General features: G+C 38.7%; 1 protein-coding gene across 2 annotated transcripts; it reads right to left on the bottom strand.

The window, feature by feature from the left end:
• Window positions 1-1025: 1025 nt before the first annotated feature.
• On the bottom strand, window positions 1026-21294 carry nampt2 (nicotinamide phosphoribosyltransferase 2). 2 transcript variants are annotated; one of them, XR_006821575.1, is made up of 12 exons: window positions 21059-21294; window positions 15587-15722; window positions 15135-15238; window positions 14099-14227; window positions 12542-12700; window positions 10329-10459; window positions 9863-10088; window positions 8941-9060; window positions 8143-8283; window positions 7313-7438; window positions 5046-5368; window positions 1026-4034 (listed from the first exon to the last, which is right to left on the bottom strand). XR_006821575.1 is itself a non-coding variant. In XM_046028877.1 (11 exons), the coding sequence occupies exons 1-11, from the start codon at window positions 21104-21106 to the stop codon at window positions 5207-5209; spliced, it is 1482 nt and encodes a 493-aa protein (XP_045884833.1). In that variant the 5' UTR covers window positions 21107-21294; the 3' UTR covers window positions 1026-5206. The 2 variants fall into 2 exon arrangements, 1 of the variants encoding a protein (XP_045884833.1); XM_046028877.1 differs by having other exon boundaries at window positions 1026-5368.
• Window positions 21295-21752: the final 458 nt, after the last annotated feature.

Below are 21752 nucleotides of genomic sequence, written 5' to 3'. Positions count from 1 at the left end.
CCCAAACATGCGCCTACTTTATTTGTCAGTTTAACATTCAGATGAGAGCAGGTTGCACTCCAGCGCCCTTCCTTCAAGGATGACAGGCTGACCTATTGGTTTACAGTTACAGGTACAGTAGCTTTGGCAATATTGTTGCTATACATTCATGCCAATAAAGCTAATTTGAATTTTATAGGGAGGCTGTAATTGAGCTGTACCCCTAGTTGTAAAACACGTTTTGTTTTTGTTTTGCAACATGCTTCATTTGGCACTATTTACTATTATTATTACTATTATGTTTTATATGACATTACATTATTCACTGTAATACTGGAGTCTTAGCTGTGTCTACTTTTTATGTGCAATAAGCAAAATCAAGTACTCTGCATTGACTGGTAATGTAGGATTAGATAAATAGTTAGATGTTAGATTTTTCCAAATTTAAATAATGAGGCTGGTGTTATTCTGTTTTACAATTGGTTAACAAAAATCTATGAGAACCAAAACCAAAAGTTGGTTAGTCCATCTGTCAATACTTAATTTTCCTACCCTGTTTGTGGTTCTCCAGCCCATTAGTTTCTACATGGACTAATGGGCTGCAGTTTTTAGTTTGGTGGTGCATTTGTTTGGGACTATTTGCAGCAGGGGATTAATCCACATGTGGTGCTCTAGTGAGTTTCTGGGGCAGAAGGACAGTGTATGTGGGGCCGAGTCAAAATAAACTGGTGGTGGAACAGGTCACCCAGTGCAACAGAATGTGTTGATTTTTATTAGTTTTAACTGGACTCAGTCAGTTCTCACTCGATACCCACTAATATCTAAAATCTCTGCACTTGTGAGATTTGACCTTGGTGATGCTACGGCCAACTGGCATTTTGGTCAGAGGGAAATCTACTGAATTATTTTCTGTAACAGAACAAGAAAAATTTTATTTGAACACAAATAAAGTTTGCCAACAATAGACTGCTGAAACACTAAACATGTTTATATATAATTTAATTTTTAATAAATGCAAGAATGGCACAGAATGAAAGCAAAGGATGTAGGTTATAAAATGTAGGTTTATTTTTCAACTTTAGTCAGACTGCATTCAGACAGTATTGATAAAGAGTGAGCGTTCAGACTGGGACCAGCAGACCAGCAGATCACATCATCTCACCATATGTTCTTCTGTGTCTTTAGGGGAAAAAAAGCCACCAAGAGTGTGTGTGGTGATTTGATTAAACACGTTCATTTAAAAATGTGCCACATATAAGCACCAAACTGAAATAATGAAGGTCTTCAAACTGCATTGACTCATGATCATGATGAATATACTTAAATTTATCAGTGGTCTCAGTGAATGGCTTTATTTCAATACAACATAAATATTAAAATAATATAAAATTTAAAACAAATGGCTACTTGAAAGTATCCAACATTTGTTAAAAAGAAGAGACCCAAAATGAAGGATGACAACTAGTGTTATATAATGATTGGATTTCAGGTAAAGTGCGAGTTTATGGAACAGCTGAAGTTAGAGTTAACTGATGGTAAATTGTACCTTATGTATACACTGAAAACCCCCTTTATTACCAAATCTTATTTTATTTGAAGCCTAGAGTAAGTGCAGTCGGATTCTCTGACCACCACGGTTGTCTTTTCCTAAGTCCTTATAAATTCTCCTTCACATCTGTCCTTGACCCTGTGATGTTTTTCTTCGAGGTCAAAGAAAAGTGGTTAGGAAAGCACCCAGGATGAAGAACTCGCTCCTGGATGTTTAGCTCATTCATGCTTAAATTGAAACAGTGCTAACCACTGTGCTCGCCATCCCTACTGCATGTTGAAAAAAAATGCAGGGATGGAGGATTGTAGCAGAATCTGAAGGTGTACTTAGCATTCCAAGAACGAGTGTTTTGCCTCTGAGGCTGAGTTGCTCACCTCCAGTGTGTTAAAATACATGGGTTCTATTTTCTGGTCACTCAGTAAAATAACAGTTTATCTTTCTAGTGTTCCGGACAACTTGGCATGTTTTCAGTTTAGCAAAGTAACTCACCCCATGTGAAAGTGTTGAAGGTCATTTTTAATCTTACAAAAGGTCAGATTTTAAAACAAGCCCCAAAAAAACACCCCCCCAAAAAAACCCGATACAGAACATTTAAAAAGGAACAGATCAGTTAGAATGAAATCATTTTAAAATGAATATTTACAAAATATTATTATATACAGCATTAGTGCTGGTACTACACAAGAGGTAAACCATGTGTGGTCCAGTGTTGGTGGCAAACTGTGTCACAGTGTTGGCGGCAAACTGCGTCACTACTCTACTTCATTAATATCACTAATCCGTATAGACCAGCCATCAGCAATAAAATCAAATATAAACAGGCTTTGGCTTGCAGTCTGAAACTGAACACAACTGATTATTGTGGAATTTGTTGCTGAATATAAAAATAAGACCCATATGTTAACAGAAAATAAAAGGGCATGAAAAGAGAGTAGGAAGGATCAACACTTACAATTAACAGCCAAAGAAAGCAGCAGTATTTTTGGAGTATGTGTTCGATGAATTAAAAAAACAGCATTATAGCAGCTTTTCTCAAAAGATAGAATTCATCTAAAAACCAGGCCTATAGGTTATTTTAAAGTTCAACCCCTCAAAACATAAATGAGTACTTCTTCCTCTTTCATTTGTCAGCACCTTCTGTAGCTCACTTGCATCTGTTGTCACTGACAGAACTGACTTGTTGCTGTAAAAATAGGCAGCATTTTCTACGTTGCTACCTCCCCAATACAATAGCAAGGAGCACAGTGTTTGAATATTTTACATCACACAGTAGGTTGGTTAAGGCAGGTAATCAGATGACACATTTATACTCATTGCATCAGTCTGAATACTTGTCAAAAATGCAGTCTGCATGGAGATACATGGGTTTATTTATTTTTAATGGGTCTGCAAAACTATTTGCGCCTCTTTGATCTGAAGTAATAATGCTCCTAGTGTAGAAGCTGTTGACAGGCATTTTGGGAAATAAAATACTTCCAAGTCAAGTAGACAAGGCAAGTTAAGGAAACATTGGCATTTAAAGACTTAAACTTCATCATAAAATAACAGGAGAAATGCAGTGGACATCAGAGACTGACCGAATCTGTAGAATGTTTCGCTTCATGTCCATTAGTTCATTTGCCAACTGATCAAACCTGTTTACCCTACCAGCATGTATTTGTATTATTTCATCTAGGGATGACCCACATAGGCGTTTCCCCAATCCAGTTTGCAAATATCAAATCATATCCAACATCCAGTATATTTTACTACATAAGGCAGTAAGTTCAGTAGTGCACAATAACAGGCCTAAATTAAATTTACACTTTACACTAGTCACTTATCTAGATCATAATGTCATAACATGGAGAGACAATAAACAATTGTACTGAATTAATGTGCCACCTTTTTAAAAACAGACTGAAATCACAAGTGACAGATACGTCAATTCTGTGCAAGCAGATGAGAGTAGTGAAATGTGCCTTTACAGTGTGTCTTACAGCAGAGCCACTGAAACCAACCCAAAAGGTCAAAAAACACCTCCAACAGAGTGTGTTACTACTATCAATAACTGTCTTCAAATACCTTTATGTCTCTACACATGAAAAGGACTCTCCCCAAAGTGTTAAATATTAAATATGTACTAAATAATATTTACTACGACCTAATTAAGTACTTATAAAATAAATTGTTATATGAACAAACTGTGTCAAATATATAATTTCTAATTCATGAAACATGACATTATTAATACTAATTTATTAATAATTATAAAGTAAATAAAGTATAAAGTAAAATAACCGCATCATTTTTATTTTCATTAAAAAATGCCCTTGGCTTAAGTGTCTGTTTCTTTACAGCAGCAGTCTCTAGCTGTATGATACAGAATTGGCATTGTTGTTGCTCCAGCTAACAGGAGCTCGCTGGCTACATGTGGTAGCAGGCGTTGAGCTCGCTGGCTACATGTGGTAGCAGGCGTTGAGCTCGCTGGCTACATGTGGTAGCAGGCAGGGAGGTAGGTGATTGGCTGAAAGATAAAGGGCGGTGACTGTTGACAATGCCACTGTCATGGAAAGACATTACGAACTAAAAGCAGACTTTTGAAAAAGGGCATTTGAAATAAGAATGTCTACAATGAAATAAAAATGATATCCAATAAAATTCAGTTATGAAAATGAATGATGAAATGACATTTCAGAATAATGAGTTTCAATAAATTTCACTAATATTTGTGATTCAATGATTTTTTGGTTCATTATTATATCTTACACAATTTATTCTTATGATTATGTATTTCATTATGTCTTTTTTAAATGTACTTTATATTAAACACTTTGGGTTCCATAGAGTGTGCTTTGTGGACCAGTGAAACAGAACGGGTATGGCTTTGTTGACTTTGTTGACTTTGTTTTTATGTCCACACTGTGGCAGTGCAGCGCAGCCCTCTTCACTTATTTTGCACAGCTGGTCAGTGTTGTCATCTCTTTGTGTATTAACTGTACACCAAACTAAAGGGCAGAATGTTGGCCTGGCGAAAACACTCTTCTGCTGATATTTGAGGCTGACACTGACGTTAAATTAAATATTGTATATCAAGCACTCAGTGTCACCCATACCTGATGATGTAGCACTATTACTATCAGTAATACTGTTAAAAATAATAAAAGATAAAAATCAAGGGCAACAAGTCCAGTTGCCCTTGATTTTAACCTTTGTTGGATAACTATGACCTGGATAACTGAGAATCTTCATAGACATTTGGAAGTTTTAGCACATTTTTGGCCTGAAAATTCTCAGAAACTGCATATTCTGAAAATATATTTAAAGATGCACATCTTAAATTTGTTGTAGCAGCCCCAAACTCAGGAAATGTATCTTTAAGTTTTTTCCTTTCCTTCATGGATTAACTTAGCTTATCATATTTGACCCTGAGCTTGAGTTCTGGCCATGGCTGTGACAGGGCAGTGTAGCTGTCTGCCCACACCGTTCACTGTGTGGAGTGTCTGGCCAGAGGAAAAAGGGAATGAAGTTGATCTACCTGAAAACAATGTTACCACTGATCTCCTTAGGATGAAGTGCAGGTGGGAGTGCTTGGTGGTGAGTGCTGTAAGACACAGCTTTTCACTCTCCACAGCAGTCTTCATTGCAGTACACCCTGTTAAACACTGAATTATCCTATGCATTATGAGAGGCTTTGACCTAATGAATCCCGTTGATAATGTGATTGTGCAGCAGCTCCTGTTCATGGTTGTGCGGGATGGTGTTCACCTCCTCGTCCCTTAGCCGAGCGTTCTTCCTGATCTCCTCCAGGGAGTAGTCCTTCACCAGGCTTCCATTCTCAAAGACAGTCACCAGCAGGTCCTAAAGAACGCAGAGCACAATGATCAAGTACAGGTAAGTACAGTAAATACATTCAAGCTGTATTTAATCTAAAAAAGCTAGACTTGTGGATGCAGAGGGACAGAAAAAAATCCTGCATTTGCATCTAGTTTAAAATGCGCCTGTCTCTCTACAGTTTGAAGTTAGCGAACAGTGTTGGGCAAGTTACTCAGAAATTGTAATATATTACTAGTTACTTATTACTCCTTAAAAACTAATATTATTAATTATTACTGGGTGATAAAAGTAACTTGTTACGTTACTAGTTACTTTCCAGTGTGGGGGGGTTATTAACTAACTTTGGTACAGAGGTGTTCCGAAGAGAGAGAAAGAGGGAGCAAGCGACCGAGGAGGTGCTGCACGAATATATGCTCCTTAATACAGCTCCTCAATCAAATATGAATTTAAATACGCCAAGTAAAAAAAATTTGAAAATCAATTTGTGGCAGTGTTGATAATTAATCAAATTATAGGCTTATTATGGGAAACACGGCTTTCAAATCCACCCCCCTTCACCCCAAACAAAGCAGTCTCTCCCGACTTTTTAACTAATATCTTATTCATAACAGCAGCTTGGAGTATGGTGTTTACAAAGCATATAGCCTAAGTACAACGTTTCCTAACACCACCGGCTGAAATAAAAAAATAAAGCAAGTGAATCCCGACTTTTGAACAGCTGTTTTTCTGCACACTTTGCCTGTTTATAAGAGCATGTTAACGCCACTCTCTCCCGACGAGTCCAAGCATCAGACAGCAGCAGCCTGAGTTTCTTCTTTAAGTTTCACGTTGCTCTGCTGCTTCAGCAGACGCTTCAATAAATCAGATGTAGAACTGTTGGCGGTTGAAAGCTTTTTGCTGATCGCGTTTACACTAGACGACAATGTTCTTTGCATCTTAGACAGTGAAACATAAATGACGGTAGCTACTTACAGCTGTGGAAAGAACGCCTCTCTACCCCGTTCTCCATTTTCCTTTAGTGTTTGGCTATCAGCGGACATGAACAACAAAGTCCGGTGCCGCTGACCTGCAGTACAGTCGCGCATTCACGTCAGTAACGAGTAATGCAACGTTACTTAGATTAGTAACTGTAATAATATTACTGTTTTAGAAAAGTAATTAGTTACACTACTAGTTACTGGGAAAAGTAATATTATTATTACAGCCCAACACTGTTAGCATATATGTTTCAGAAGGACATCTTGTTATTATTAATTTGACATACATGTCTATAGATAATGAGAAAGACAACAGACAACATTTGTTTCATTTTGCAAATACTGAGATCGAGCAGCTTTTAAGATAATTAGCAAAATAGAGCTTCAATGATTAGTTGATGATAACTCGTTTAGGTCATTTTACATGCAAAAAAGCCAAAACTCCCACAGATTCTCAAATGTGGGGATTTGCTATTTTTCTTTGTCACATCTAACAGTCAATTGAATATAATGTAAGCCTGTCACAGAATGTAGGTGCTCGAATGCTGTAGGTGTGTAGTAACAGCGCCGCACCGACACCAGCAGCAGGCAAGAACCCCATTGGCCAGGCACGCCTCCCCCTGATCCGCCCCCAGCCAGGCAAGGCGGACACCTACCCCACAGCGCCACCGACATACCGGGCTTCAAGGGCAGGAAACGGGGCCAATGAGCCCCCCGCCACCATCAACACCCCCGCCCGCCTGCGTGTATGTACTGTTTTGTGTTGGATGCATGTAATGGTTTGTGAAGTGTGGTATGGTGGAGTGGAGATAAGGTGTGTAGTAACTCAGCTGCAGTTAAAATTTCCTAAGAGTGTATGTAGTGAGACATACTGGAAGGGAAAGGTGGAGGATGAAGAGGTCATAGGGAGGCTAGGCAGGAATGTTTGATCCCCACTGATCATCTGAATTTAATGTCAGTCAAAGTTAATGAATGAAACGCTGGGACTAACCTCCTCAGGCTTGCCTGCCCCTCTCTCTATTGTCTCTAAGAAGCCATTAGAGTTTCTCCTCAGTGATAATCGACCCCTCTTTGACCCTTTGGATGGGTCGGTCACCGGCTGCTTGTACACGTCCATCTGGAAGAACACATACAAGCAAAACCAGTTATGTGAAAGCATCTCTGGTGTTTTTATTCTGAGATATTTTAAAAGCAAATACTTCAATGAAAAAGACCTGGCGGGTGTAATAGGTATGGGTGTGTTTTCACCCGACAGAACTGACCTACACACATGCAATTAAGATGTAAATGGAGTAGCTGTACAGCTGACTATATAGTATTTTTTTTGTTCCCTGGTTTTAACTTTGTACTTTTACATCATTCCTATCAACTATGACAACATCTGAGGGCCAGAGTAACAAGAACAGTCATCCAGACAGCTTGTGACCAAATGCAAAGTTAATGTAATTACTAAATCACTCATTTGGAAGTAAGGGTAACTGTGAATGTCTGCAATATATCTGCTACTGTCTTCCATTGCGTTACAGATTTGTGTTTGCACAGTAAGTGCTAAACTCTGAAAAGTCCACTTCCGTAAGTCTGACACCAGACCAAATCTCAAATCTACAAAAAGTCTTTAAAACTGCACATTTAGCTGGATGAAAACTGCAATCAACATGAACAATCCATTCTACAACTGCATTAGCTGTATTCAAAAAATAGGTTCACATTTTTTCCAAGTCTATTTTAAATCTGTTGTTAATCAGTTGTCAGTAAATTATGTTTGAAAATCTCTTAAGCAAGGATCCAGCTTTCTAATCAAGTCAGGACCCTTCCACTCACCCCCTTGCCATTACTCTCCACATAGCTGCACTTGAAGGCACAGCTGAGTGTATCTCTGTTGAGTTTCTGAAGCAAAGCGCTGCCGCAACCAAAGAAGACGTTCTCAGCACTCCAGCCTTCATCACTCACCTTCTCAAGAATCTACGGAAAACATAGAAAGGATGGATTCAAAACCAAACTTGTAAATATTTTGTAGGCAAGACAAGTGCAAAAATAAGGTTATTGTTACAAAATAAACAAATCATGATTTTACTTTTTGACCATGACAAACCCCTGCTAATATTTGGACAAATAACTAATATTTGGACAAAAGCACAATGATGCAGACAAATTTAATATATCTTTAAATGAAAATACAACCTGGTTCATATTGTCAGAGTCAGCCATTATTTCTATGAGTTTATATGGAGTTATATTACTTTTGGGCTGAAATCTGCAGAAACACAGACTCAGTCAGTCACAGTTACGCATAAAGTGAGCAGACAGGTTTAAACAAGTTCACAGTTTAACAAAATTATCTATGCCTTATACTTGGAAATGAAAATAAACTTGTTCTTCTTGACTACAAAACTGTGGCCACCAGTGTCGCAGCACTACCAAATCTCAGTGATGAAACATGTGAGTACACGGTTCAGAAACAGGAAAACTATAAAAATAGGACCCAGGTTGCATCTTTAAGCATCTTTCTGAGAGCAAATCAGGAAGACTGAATTTGTAGTACAAAAATATAATTTACTAAATATGTTTAAAGAGGAGTTGAGATTAAACCAGACTAGTGCAACAACCAAACTTTCTCACCTCGTCTATTGAGTTGAGGTCAATGCCGTCTCCTTGAATAATTCGCAGGTAAGAGGGCAGAACCTTGTATCCCAGAGAATTCATCGAACAGCCAAAACAGTCCTCCAAAATCTTGATGACCTACAAGGCATTAGAATAATTTTGAATGAGTTTGATTCATGTAAGTATCAGCCATGTTAAGTAGCAGCAGTCTGAACATCTTACAACCTCAGTTAAATAAATAACTTGCTAGTAATCGATCCAAAAAAGCCAAGAAGAAGTGAAGTTCCAAAATCCAGGTAAAAAACACGATAACAGTTTCAGACAGATGCCAATAGTCTAAGATAAAATGACTAAACAGCAACCGCCTGTCTCTGCCTGTAGCCGCTACTCGCTCAGTGTCGTGCCCATGATTGGTTACATGTCACGAGTAATAGCCTATCAACACTTGCCAGACCTTAGCTGCTCCAGCGAGCTGTGTGTCAAGGGGAAGGCAGCACATATTACTGAAACAAGAATAAACATCATCGTATGATCTATTTCTATGGACGACAAGCAGCTCAGTGTCTCTGTTACACTACTGAAACGGACTACAATCCATTGCACCACATTGAATTTCCCCTTGTGGGATTAATAAAGTATGTCTTCTTCTCCTTCTTCTTCTAGGATATTAGACAGATGTCTGTCCAATATCACCTTGGTGCATGGCGCTGTTCTCTAACAAAAATATTACAGAAAAGTGTGGAATTTGCGACACAACAAAATCAACGATAGAGCATAACTGCAAACAATAGACGTTTTTCTATCGTCGATCAATATGTATAGTCAACAAGTAATAAAAATAAAACTTCCAGGCAGAAGTCACATTTATATGCCTGGATTTACTGAGTTTAGATATCTGTTTTTGTTGCCCAACAGTGACTAATCCAGCCCTAGTACTTACCTCAATAAGAGTCTCTGCTGGGTCCCCAGAGTCCGGCCGGATGACCAGGCATGAGTCCTGGCTGCGTTCCATGACTCGCTCTTTCAGCTTTTCTCCCCAGATGTGTTTACAGGCATTAAAGATGTCGTAGCTGTCACTGACCACTGACACCGGCCCTGAGGAGAACTGGTCCAGGAGTCGCTCAAATGCCTCCTTCTCCCTGCTCCTCCCCCAAGAGATGATGGTACTGGATAAGAGGGAGGAATAATGAACTATTAAGATATTAAAACTGGTTCTAATAATTGAAGATATAACCCCTGATGGCTTTACAGTTTCCTCACGGTTCATTAACAACTCAACTGTGCAGATTAGTGACATTTATTTTGAATTAAAAGCCAGAATAAATAAAACATTTCTAACCGATTATGTTGCCACAGATTTATTGTTGTGGACAGTCTAATTCAGGATTGATGCATGTGTATTATACCTGTGCTCTGCTGCTGGAATGGAGAAGCCAGCCATTGGGCAGCCATAGTATCGCTGAGCCATCAGCAGCCCAGCTACTGTGTCTGTACTGCAGAAATTAACCAGGTGAGCTGCTCCACCTAATGCTGCAGACTGGAGAGCAGAGGTGGAGATCATGAATAACTGCTGTTTTAAATCATTTCTCTGAATTCAGTTCAAAACTAGGCACAGTTTAAAACGGTAAATGATTCAGCAACCACCACCATAATAATACCCGGGTTATTTTACTTGATTATTGCTGTGGATTTTGTGGTTTGCCATTGAGCTTTTAAAGGGACAATTTGACATTTGTGTGGATGTCCAATAAGTGTTGATGATAAATGCAGTCGACTGAAGCAATACATTTCTCAATGCATGTTATATTGACCCTTTAAGCTGACTTCTCCAGGTAGTACAGACTCTGATATTCAGACATATTTTTTTAAGCCAGAATAGAAATGCAGCAGAGAGAGTCCGAGGCTCCACTGCAGTCGCAGCCATGCAAGAGGATATGGCCAGCGGTTACCCTCCGGAACCTGAGCTGTTGAGAGCAAACACTGTCTGGCTCAAATTACCCTCCACCATTTTGGTACAATGAATTTCATCGTGAGCAGTTTCTGTTGGGTGCCGTTGTTGCCGACACCCGAGTGTGCATTACTATGCACTGAAGAAGTTTTACTCCTAACTTGGACAGAAGTGTGTAGAGACCTTTTTTATGATTCCTAAGATAAGACAACCAAGAACAGCAGGGTCGAGAGGGCAGAAGAACATTGAGTGATTATTTCTGCTGCTATCTTTGGCCAACAGTGTACTAGGAAACATTATGGCTAGGATTGTAATACTGAGGCACAGTCAAGAGAACATTAAGCATCATTTAAAGCAAACTAAATACCTAGAGCATTAGGCTGGATGATTTTTTTTAGTGGAACGTTACACTGCAGGGCTAGCTCAGATGGCGTTAGCTTTGTTGTTCTACAGAAGGCCGTTCTGTCTGGATGTGTGCTGCTGTATGAACATTTACTTGATAGACATGCAAAACAAAACAAAAAGAAAGGCTATTCTGCTTGGCAACAGCTAGCTTGCACAGAGTTGTTGTGGCCTGTGCGCAATGCATCCTGGTACACGTAGGCAGTGCCTGCATGGCTCCGCGAGCAGGAGAACTCTGCTTTCTCTGTCTAAATAGCTCGCGCTGTGGAATTTATTTCTTCACTGGACTACATATCCCATCAACACTGAGTAGACATTTTTTTAAAAAGTGTAGAATTATCCTTTTAAGCAGGTAGTAACATAGTGAATGTGACAACTGAACTTCATACTATGTATTGCAGTTTCTCTTATAGTGGGAAAAAATAATGTTAGGTTGGTGTATAGTGACAAAAACCATGATATACTATAATGACAGAGCAGGGGCGATTTACATTACAACCATGTAAAATCACAGGTCGGAGAAAACTGTTACTTGTTACACCAATGTTACTTTACACCAGCTCTAATGCAAAGCGCTACTAACTCTGTCAGTGACACTGATGATTCAGTACACTCAGATGAGATTGAGGAGTGAGTGTTAATGATTTGTTTAGTTATGCACAGCTCTACTATGAAGATGCACATAGACATTTTGTTAACACTGCATTGACACACGTCTGCCTTCATGTAATCATAAATACACTGCTGCTGCTGCCTGGTTTAAAAATTTTGTAAGTAAGTGGGACCTATGAGAATTTAATTTTAGAATCCTCTTACAATGAAACACTTTCACCAGCTCAGTCATCCAAGATATTCAAGATACATGCTTGTTATGCAAGACTTTCCCGCTGACTTCTCATAATCTAACCTGCGTCTGCATCAGTGAGGTGACTAGTATAATATCACAATAACATGATCATATCAGCATGAAGCAGCCACATGCACAAAGTGGATATCACAAGTTCAACATTTGCATAGGCCATGTGCATCTGGATTTTCAGTGCAAATCCAAACCAGTTACATGACACAGAATTTTAAAGAATTGATTCTGTTATCCTTAGCTAGGTCATAGTGCAAACACAGTGCCTGTTCATACAGTACAACATCAAGAGCAGTAAGGTGCAAGAGACAGAAGTAAAATGAGAAACTCTAGCTTTGCTTTCTAAGATTTACTCATCCTCAATGCTGGTTTCTCACTAAATAAAGACAAGGACAGAAAGTCTTCCTGACCTCCTGTGAGGAGACTCCTCTATAGCCAAAGTCATGCAGTTTCAGGTCCAGGCCTTCCAGGCTCCCCGAGGTGGCCTTCAGATGCTTGGCCAGAATCTTCTTAAATTCCCTGGATATGGTGGCTACGGTGATGGGATACCACATCTGCACCAGCATGGTCTACATCCAAAAGGGGAGTGATAAAAAAAAAGACGGGTGTGGGGAGAAAAGGAACAGATGGTAAGTGATCAGTTAGTAAGAAAAAGAAAAGAGGCAGAAAAGAAGAGGCAAGAGAGAAAAACTGAAGATTCAATGACAGTGGTGCAATATTGTTGTTCTGTCAGGTCAAAACTGCCACGCAACAGTTTCTAAAGAAGTTTTACATGATAGAGACTACTCCCAGTTAAGATTGTAGGATTTCTGACCAGGCTGACTGACTCCAGTTTAATATATAAAAAGAAAAAAAAAAAAAAAAGATTACCACATATTACAAGAGTATTGTGCAAAACTGACATCCTTGGTTAATATTAGGCCATTTTCTGTGAAAGCGGCATGTAAGAATAAAGGCACTGGAGGAATCCTGCCTGAACATTTAACAGATGCATGAAAACAATCAATTTAGACTCTTTAAGATGCACATAGTCATTTAACACTTTTTACTGTGCGGTCAATTTATAATACTTTCAATTGATTTTGTTTCCAGTCTTCAGTGTACTTTGCCTGTGACATTGCCTTGTGATTCACACCCCATGAAGTACAAGGCATGTTTTATAGAATTCATAGATTAAACAAATTACACCAATACCAGATTAAAAAAACAACAAATGGTTGTCCCTCCTTCTGCTTCCTAACAGTGATATTTGTTCAATCAACGACTGCTAGCTCTGGAACATAAAAACTCCACCCCTCTAGTTCCTGATCTTTTGGAAAGTACTACCCCCAAAGCAGGGATTTGCCACCTGGAGTTATTGTATAGGAATTAGTTTCTCTGGTCGAAACACAAGGAGTTACTCAAAACGTTCTTGATGCACCGGGAAGGTTCATGCAGTGAAACGCTCCATTAGCATAACATGGAGTTGTAATTTATGCTGTGGATTTGAATGAATCATTTTAACATGTGAAAGGGTTATCTTATAGCTAAAGCATGGAGTTAATTGTTCTTTAAGAGAAGGTCAGTTTTTTGTGTCAGTAGCAGGTCATTCATGTACATGAAGCTAACAGACATAGGCAGCCCATAATAATGTTTTTAGTGTGTAAATTGAAATATTGTAATTATGCGAACATCACATTGATCTTTATACAGCTATTAACTTTTTTCATTGTTAGTGTGCAAAACTTTTTTGGTGATTCAATGGACACTCCAACCTCCGTAAATCCGAAGGGCAGGACTGAGATCCCTTATCCTGTGCCAGTTAATCACTGACATTGACATTAACAACATGCAACTTTAAACATGATTGTTCTCCTGGCATTTGTGGTGTCGCCCCTAAGTATAGAATATGTTATCTAACTAATCTGCTAGTTCAAACCTTTTATCATTTAAATAGTCCAACACTAAAAACACATTTCTAGGTTTACCTCGATGTAGTTGGTGAGCCAGTAGAAGTTGGGATCTGTGTTTTCCACAGTGAAGAGCACATTGCCTCTTGGTATGATCCTGCCCTCAGGGACGGCTTTGATCCGGATAGGAAGACGACCATCATGTTTCTGACACAGCAACGGCACATTTACTTCAGGTTAGATATACTGTATGACGATAAATGCCTCTTTCTCTGTAAATCTTTTAGCCAGAGTGGTAGTTGAAAATTACAGATGCACCGATTCCATTTTTTCTGCCTGATTCTGATTACCGATTTAGAAAAGAAAAAGGTATGACAAGCCAATTCTGATTATGGTCAATTCCAATTTTCTTTCTTTCTAAAAACTATAACTGACGGCTCCCGATGTCAGCTGGGATTGGCTCCAACCCCCCGCGACACTGTACGCAGGATAAGCGGTTGACGATGGATGGATGGAGGATCTCCATTAGCATTGGCTTTTCTGACTAGGGTCCATTCAACTATATGTTCATCAACCATGACTATTAAATAACTTCTAGATTTTCTCCCAAACTGCAGCAGGTTACATGACCTCCTCTCACTCAGACCATCTCCAAATAAAAAGTACCACAGATTAGGACAGAGCATTTTGTACAAATAAAATCCAACTGAGAATAAACTGCAGTAACACAAGGCTCGGTGTTACCTACAGAATAACTGTATAGTACTATACTGTAGTGGTTATTTGTAGTTTTTATTTGAAAGAAGACATTACCCTATTTCTACTTTAGTGTTTACTGAGTTGATTTTCCTGGTCCCTGCTTGTAAAATATCGACCGTGTCTTCTAACGTGATACAAGTTTGCGTCTCTCACGTGTGTCTCTCAATTGTGAGGTTGTGTCTTCTTCACAACTATGTCTTGTTTTAGCATATGCATTTTATACTGTCTGTGCCGCTGTGCGCATAAGGTGAAACACCGTCCATGTGTGTAACATTTAGTGTGACCAGCAAAAAATAAAAAATAAACAATACGTCCGGTCATCAGGTGTATCCCTATTGAAAATCGTTTTTCATACCTCCAGGACTTTCCTCCAGCCTTCTTCATCAAACACAGCCTGTTTGAAGTGCATCTGGTAGAAGAGTTTGGCTTCCTGAATCTTCTCCTCTGTGACCACTTGGCCTTTAGAGAACAAACCAAACAAAAAGTTACTACAACCTCAGCAACACGCAGAAAATACAAAGCCCTGACTCAACATCCAGAAACCTGCCAATCCTGCGCTACGATCAAATAGTTCCTCCAAATTTTTTGCTTATACAGTATGTTGTTATTAATTCACTGGGCTATTTTAATAATGCATGGAATTTCTCTCCGGTGTGTAAACAAGAATGCGGCTGGATGGCAGTTTTATTACAAGGAACTCTTTTCACTAATATTCTCTTTAACAGAGCACGCAATTTCTTTCTCTTTTCTTTCCTGTATGGTTCTGTCAATTCATTTCTTAGATCAGAGAAGATGACGTTAATGTACCTGTGAGGTACTTCTTCAGCAGATACTGAAGACCAAAGAACACCACTTCACTAAACTGGGAGCCTTTCTTGCGTCTGCATTCAAAGTAGGAGTAGATTTTGCTGACATCTGGAGGATACTGTTTGTAGTGTGTGATCTGAAAGACAAGAAAGAAGTCAAACAGAACCAGCTAGCAGGCACAGTCCCCAAAACAGATTGCAAGTAATTCTAATAATCACCCTTAGTGTGGGTAATGTTAATTTATCACCTTCTAATCGTAACACACTGATTTGTATTGTCAAACAACATAATATAAAACCCCATAAGCAAATTAATTAAAAGCTGAAAAACCGGACGACTGTCTGCTTGACGTAATGCTTGCGTGTACAGTAAACATGTGCCCTGGCTCAGTGTGGTAAGGAATGATGACAGCTTAAAGCATAAGTCTCTCTTTGTGCCTGCACCCAATTGAATAATCGGCCGCTACAACTAGTCAGTAACTGGAAGAAATAGAATCAAGATAAATTCATTAGACATTCTTCTCCCTTAAAGTCCCCTTCCCCCCTGTCTAACTTCAGGAGAACAAATGGAAAACTCAAGAACAGGGGCAGTCCTTCCTGGAAGCAATATTAAGAGATTAATTTACAAGAGTATTAGTAATAGGAGTATGTTTTACATTATTTACAGGCTTATTATAGCAGTATTATGAAACAAGCAAAAAACAACACAAAAAGTATTGCGCAATGTGAAGTAGTTTGCCTGTATGCTCACAATCTTCCAGAACCATCGTGATCGGATTGCTTTTGATATTTTTGGAAACATCTAAGGTCGATTAATCTAACAATTATTTTTTCGATTAGTCAATTAATCTAATGACAAATTTTGTTTATTCTTAACACAGAAAAGTTGCCTATTACTCAATTAACATAGCAATTTATCTAAAATAAATACATCAATTATGCTACTTTACTTAAAACTTTAAATGTTTCTGACATGGATTCATTTCAATATTGAGTAATGCAGTATGATAATAAAATGTATTTCTGCATTAGTGAACACCTGAAAGGACTCAGACTGTACAGTCACAGATCGTCTGTACTGTTATTTTCAGCTGTTTTCTCGCTCATACGTGGCCGTTAAACAGAAAATATGAAACGGCCGAACATTAGATGACACGCGGTGTAACGTTACGTTACCATGACAGCAGCGGGACAGAAATGACTTTTAACATGAAGGCAATAAACATTTTAACGGACTATGTGTCCTCGTGCTGATAATGTGCCGTGCTTGTGTGGCGACAGAAAGTAAACACGATTTGCGGTGCTGCCGTCTAGACAAAGTGCTTTTGATTGCAAAATAATATAAACTGGGGAACAATATTTAAAAGATGTACAAAATACACAACAGCGTAATGCAACTGTTTTGAAAATTTTAGCCACTTCCACACTTAAAACATGACAAAAATGCAGAACTCTTGAAAATTATGTAGCTTTAAATTACTGGATGTGATTGTGGTGTTAATGGACACTGCTACTCATAACAGAGATGGAGTGTGAAATTCTCAAATTTTTAACTGGCAGAAGCATACCAACACCACAGTGTGATTGATGTCCATTGGTGCATTCCTTGCACAGTGAATACAGTACATATTGTATTCTCACTTTTAAAACACTGTGACTCACAAAAACAACACATACGGGTTGGTCATGTCTCTAGTCAGTTGGATATCCGAAGTGTTTACAGCTGTTCCTAATGGCCAGTCTAGGCTTGGGCGGTGTCAAGCATTAGAGCCTACCAGGTTATTTAGAAATCCGACTGTATGACTCAACTTTTGACTCACCGTCAAAAACACAGACACTCCTCTTATTATTCTTAAACTGATACGGAGATGCTGTATTGAGCTGATGTGTATGTGGTGTAGACAATGTCATACATAAACAACAGCTCAGCTTTTTAAAATAATTTCAAATTAAATATTCACAGCCGGAATCAGAAATCACATGAATAAATAAATGAATAAATAACAATATAATAAATGTTCAATATATCGTTAATACATTTTTGGTGTAATTAATTTGAATCACGGTCAAATTAGCACTTACTTTTTCCTATTAAAATATTTATTTTGTTGAGGAAAGTGGGATTGAAAAAACACTTACTAATCATATTTGAAATTATGATTTGATATATATCGTGATAAATATCAATATTGAATGATATGAAATGTTTTTATCGTGATAACATTTTTGGCCATATCGCCCAGCCCTGTACCCTGATCTGTCTTGGTATTGCACCAAAGCTGGCACTGTCACTGCTTCAACTTTCTTCCTCTGTCAGTAATTTTGGGGCACCTATGGAGGGGAGGGGTGGTGTGGGTAGGACCCTGGACACCTCACAGAGACAATACACTTGTTAAGCATAAAAGGGTAGCAAGCATAACGTGTGTTTGCACACACAGCATGATTATGGTATTAGCATGCTGTTAACAGACCAGTGTAGCAAAGTATTATGAGCTGCACGTGGCAGGGCAAGAGGACACATCAGGCCTCAGTGAATTCCTCAGAACCTGAAAGCTAAAGCAAACTGCACTCAGACTGTGCTGTGGGTGTGTGACGGATCACCGTCACTACAGTTGAGTATGTGCTCTGACTGCCATACCAATGAGCCTGGCCCTTTGGCATTACGGGAAACTTGCATGTTCTAATCCGGGTTCAAATCTGGGCCAAATACGGGTTTCCAACAATTTGTGTTTGACCTTTCCCTGTGTCAATATGACAATGCCAGCTCCATAAAGAAATAGTTTTCAGAGTTTGGTGTGAAAGAACTTGACTGGCCTGCACAGAGCCCTGACCTCAACCCTATCAAACACATTTGGGATGAACTAGAATGGAGACTGTAAGCCAGGCCCTCTTGTCCAACATCAGTTTCTGATCTCACACATGCTCTGCTGGATGAATGGGCAAAAATTCCCCCAAAGATGCACTGCAAAATCTTGTAGAAAGCCTTCCCAGAAGAGTGGAAGCTGCACGTTGCATACAGTTTTACGAATATTTGGCCATAACCCAAAGTACAGGACAAAGTCTAATTCTGACCTAGTCACTAGATGAAAAGTAAGGGAATCAAAGTCAATATTTGTAAATTATTATAACAATCAACCAGTAGCCAAACTAAACCGATCGATCACACTGAATGTTTGCATGACAGTGTTGTTTTGTGCGCAATGTCTGTAAAACAATTTTGCTGTGGAAACTGGCATCAGCAAGGACACCAATCAGTGATGCACAGCACCAGCTTATTGATGCAGTGATGTGTTTAAGTGTAAAACCTCAACATAAACATGTACTGTAGAGGTTTGACTGAAATATTGGGCTCATTTAAATAAATATGTCTAGGAGTTAATGAAAAGCTTTCATTGTTCAAATCGAGGAAGCTGCTCTGTTTTCGATTTGAATGAACAGTAGCAACACTGTGTTGTGTTGTAGTGTCTCATTTCTGTGACTAAACGTAATCATCAGTGCAAAACCTTGAAAAGTTAAAATGATGATCACATGGCAAGGATAATTGGTGGTATGTCCTGTTATGCTGCTGGGGCAGTAAAAAAAAAAAAAAACAGTCTCTCAGCATTTACTTTTTAAAAAAATCATGTAAAGTAATGTGCTGTGACAGTAATCCCAGTGGACTTTTAGATGAGCTCATCACAATGTACCAAATCAGTTTCTATTATGTGATTGTGATGACAGACACATTGGAGGAATCCTCCTGGCTGTGCTGCTGCTTTGGACTTGTTTTCAGGGGTCATTGGAGCTATTAAAAAAAAAAGGCTGGTTGGTCGTCATCCAGACCTTTGCCATTTGGCTGCAGTGCAAACCTTTGAATGACATCTGACATTTAACTCCACTGCCTGCACAAGCTCACAACTGGATTTAGGTTACAAATTGCCTGAAATGAAACTGAAAGCTACACAGTCAAGGAAAGGTTGGACTCTGGCATTACAATGCAATGAATAACACCATGACTTGCACCTTAGAACTTATGCCTTCGTACATCAAATGGAGTCCATGAAAAGTCTTTGTCATTCCAATAGCATGATTTATATCTTTCTTTCTTTATCTTTAGCCTATCTATTTAAAACTTTTAAGTTATTCTACAGTTTCCTTTCACTTAGTATTTTTAGAAGTCTCAAGCTTTTTGATTATTATAGTGCATCTCCTGAATACTGTGTTCATGGGAAATTAGCCAACAGTTTGCTAAAGTTGGATCACAGATTCAAACTTTCTCTGTTGGTTATACCACAAGACTTACTTTTGGTAAAATGTTCAGTAAGTTCATTCTCATACAGTGTAGTGTTACCAAAATCACTTCAGCATGAATTAAACTCAATAGCTTGCTTTTTACGCTCTGGACCAACTCTGCTGCCAACAGTATAAGTAACTGCATTGAAGTTACATAAACAGGGACTTTTATTACTTTTCAGTGGCAGCAAACACAACACACAGCTTTCACTTTTAAACTGCAACCTGAGCTTATTTACACACTTTACGGCTGGCTAAAGTAACTACTCCTCAGCAACTTGAATATGACGCTATGGTTATCTGCAATCGCATATTCATTAATATATCGAATATATTCGATATATCGCCAATCCCTCACCTCCTCAGTTCAGCATACCCTGTCCCTGACCACTGAAAACTTGGTCGACTAAGACTCTTCTCATCGACCGATTTATTTGACAATTAAGTGAGAGCCCTAAATAAGCCCCTATGTGGTAAATCTGAAATGGCTCATTAGTATTTAAAACTGTACTTTATACTGTCATCAATTGAAGGTTGGCACCAAATACGTGATCAAATGTTTAGTCTTGTTTATGAATTCTTCTAACAGATAGGACTTAATTAAAACAAGTCTGTGTATTATTATTTTTTAACACTAACATGAAGCTTGGAACATTTGGTTTTTGGTTGTTTGTTTTTTACTTCAATATTAAATTTAAATGGGAGGTCTACAGTTAGATGTGAAGAACAGTTATGGTATAGGGATAACAAAACTCGGCATTACGTTGTCATCATAAAAATGTCTACAGCTCCCCATTCCTTGCTAGGTCTTCTTCTCAGCCAAGGTTTCACGGTTAAATGTCATGTTGAAGCTGTGACTGTAACGTTATGGACTCTAACGTTACCCCCTGTGACCTCTGCTCCTGGTTATAACAAACTGTAGGACGCACTACCATGCTTTCAACAAAGTGTTAACTAATGTTATTGCTGATGCCTGACTTTCATTTTTCACTCACCTTCATCTAAAGTTACGAAGTTACAACGTAGCAGCACAGTCAAAACGTTCACAGGACCAAAAATGCACACGTTTATCTGACGTTAGTGAAATGCTGAACGGGATATGTGCGTTAAATGTATCTTAAACTGAATTTATTTGAATTTAATTGGAAAAGCCCCAAATAGCGTAGAAAGAGGGACAGGCAAGAAGAACTGTACCACTCACCTTGTAAGAATCCGTCGCAAGCAAGAAATTAAAATCCTGCGCTGCCATTGTTATGGATGAATGAATTAACGTAAATGTCACTTAAGTCTTCGAAGCAACTTAGCAAGATAGCCACCCAGAACCACAGGCCAGGTAGCAGATAAATAAGCCCTCAACGTCGAATTATTACTATTGTAACCGCTTTATTTCTCGTGTGAACTCAAACTCAGACGTTACAGCACTGGTAAAACAACCAACGCAGCACTCATTTTGTAGATTGGGGGTTGTTGTAAAGGGGGCGAATCACAGTACGCATGGCCACGCGCACGTCATCTTCCTGACGTGATACGTCATGCTGCATTCAAGTACAAATGGGATGTTCTTTTGGAACGAAGTTAAAGCAAGGGTAGGCAATTTATTTCAGGAGCATTTTTGTTGGATTTGTTGAAATCGTTTATACACCCCAACAACAATCAATAAATAAAATGCTCTGACACAAGAAAAATAAAAAAAAATCCTGTATCTGTGGCTGCTGCAGCACAGTAATAAGCACCCGCCTGCATGTCTTCTTCTACCTGTGAGAACTTTCCCTGCCGAATATGCAAATCGAATTTGCATGATTTGAGAATTTCCCTCCCTCCTCCATGTGACCGTACTTAGAAAAACGTGGTAGTAAATGGTAAGCGACAACTTATTGTTTTTTTTAAATCTTGTT

The sequence above is a fragment of the Micropterus dolomieu genome, linkage group LG18, assembly GCF_021292245.1.
Source record: "Micropterus dolomieu isolate WLL.071019.BEF.003 ecotype Adirondacks linkage group LG18, ASM2129224v1, whole genome shotgun sequence".
Classification (NCBI taxonomy): domain Eukaryota; kingdom Metazoa; phylum Chordata; class Actinopteri; order Centrarchiformes; family Centrarchidae; genus Micropterus; species Micropterus dolomieu.
The sequence above is the reverse complement of the archived record's forward strand: the minus strand, read 5'-3'. Positions and strand labels throughout refer to the sequence as shown.

What these genes read in the sequence shown, in the direction of transcription:
- nampt2 (XM_046028877.1), bottom strand. Translation starts at nt 21,106, where the DNA reads ATGGCAGCGCAGGATTTTAATTTCTTGCTTGCGACGGATTCTTACAAG. An exon ending in ATTCCAGCAGCAGAGCACAG is followed by an intron (nt 10,089 to 10,328) that starts GTATAATACACA and finishes CCTCTTATCCAG; the next exon opens with TACCATCATCTCTTGGGGGA. An exon ending in CAGCAGAGACTCTTATTGAG is followed by an intron (nt 9,061 to 9,862) that starts GTAAGTACTAGG and finishes AATGCCTTGTAG; the next exon opens with GTCATCAAGATTTTGGAGGA.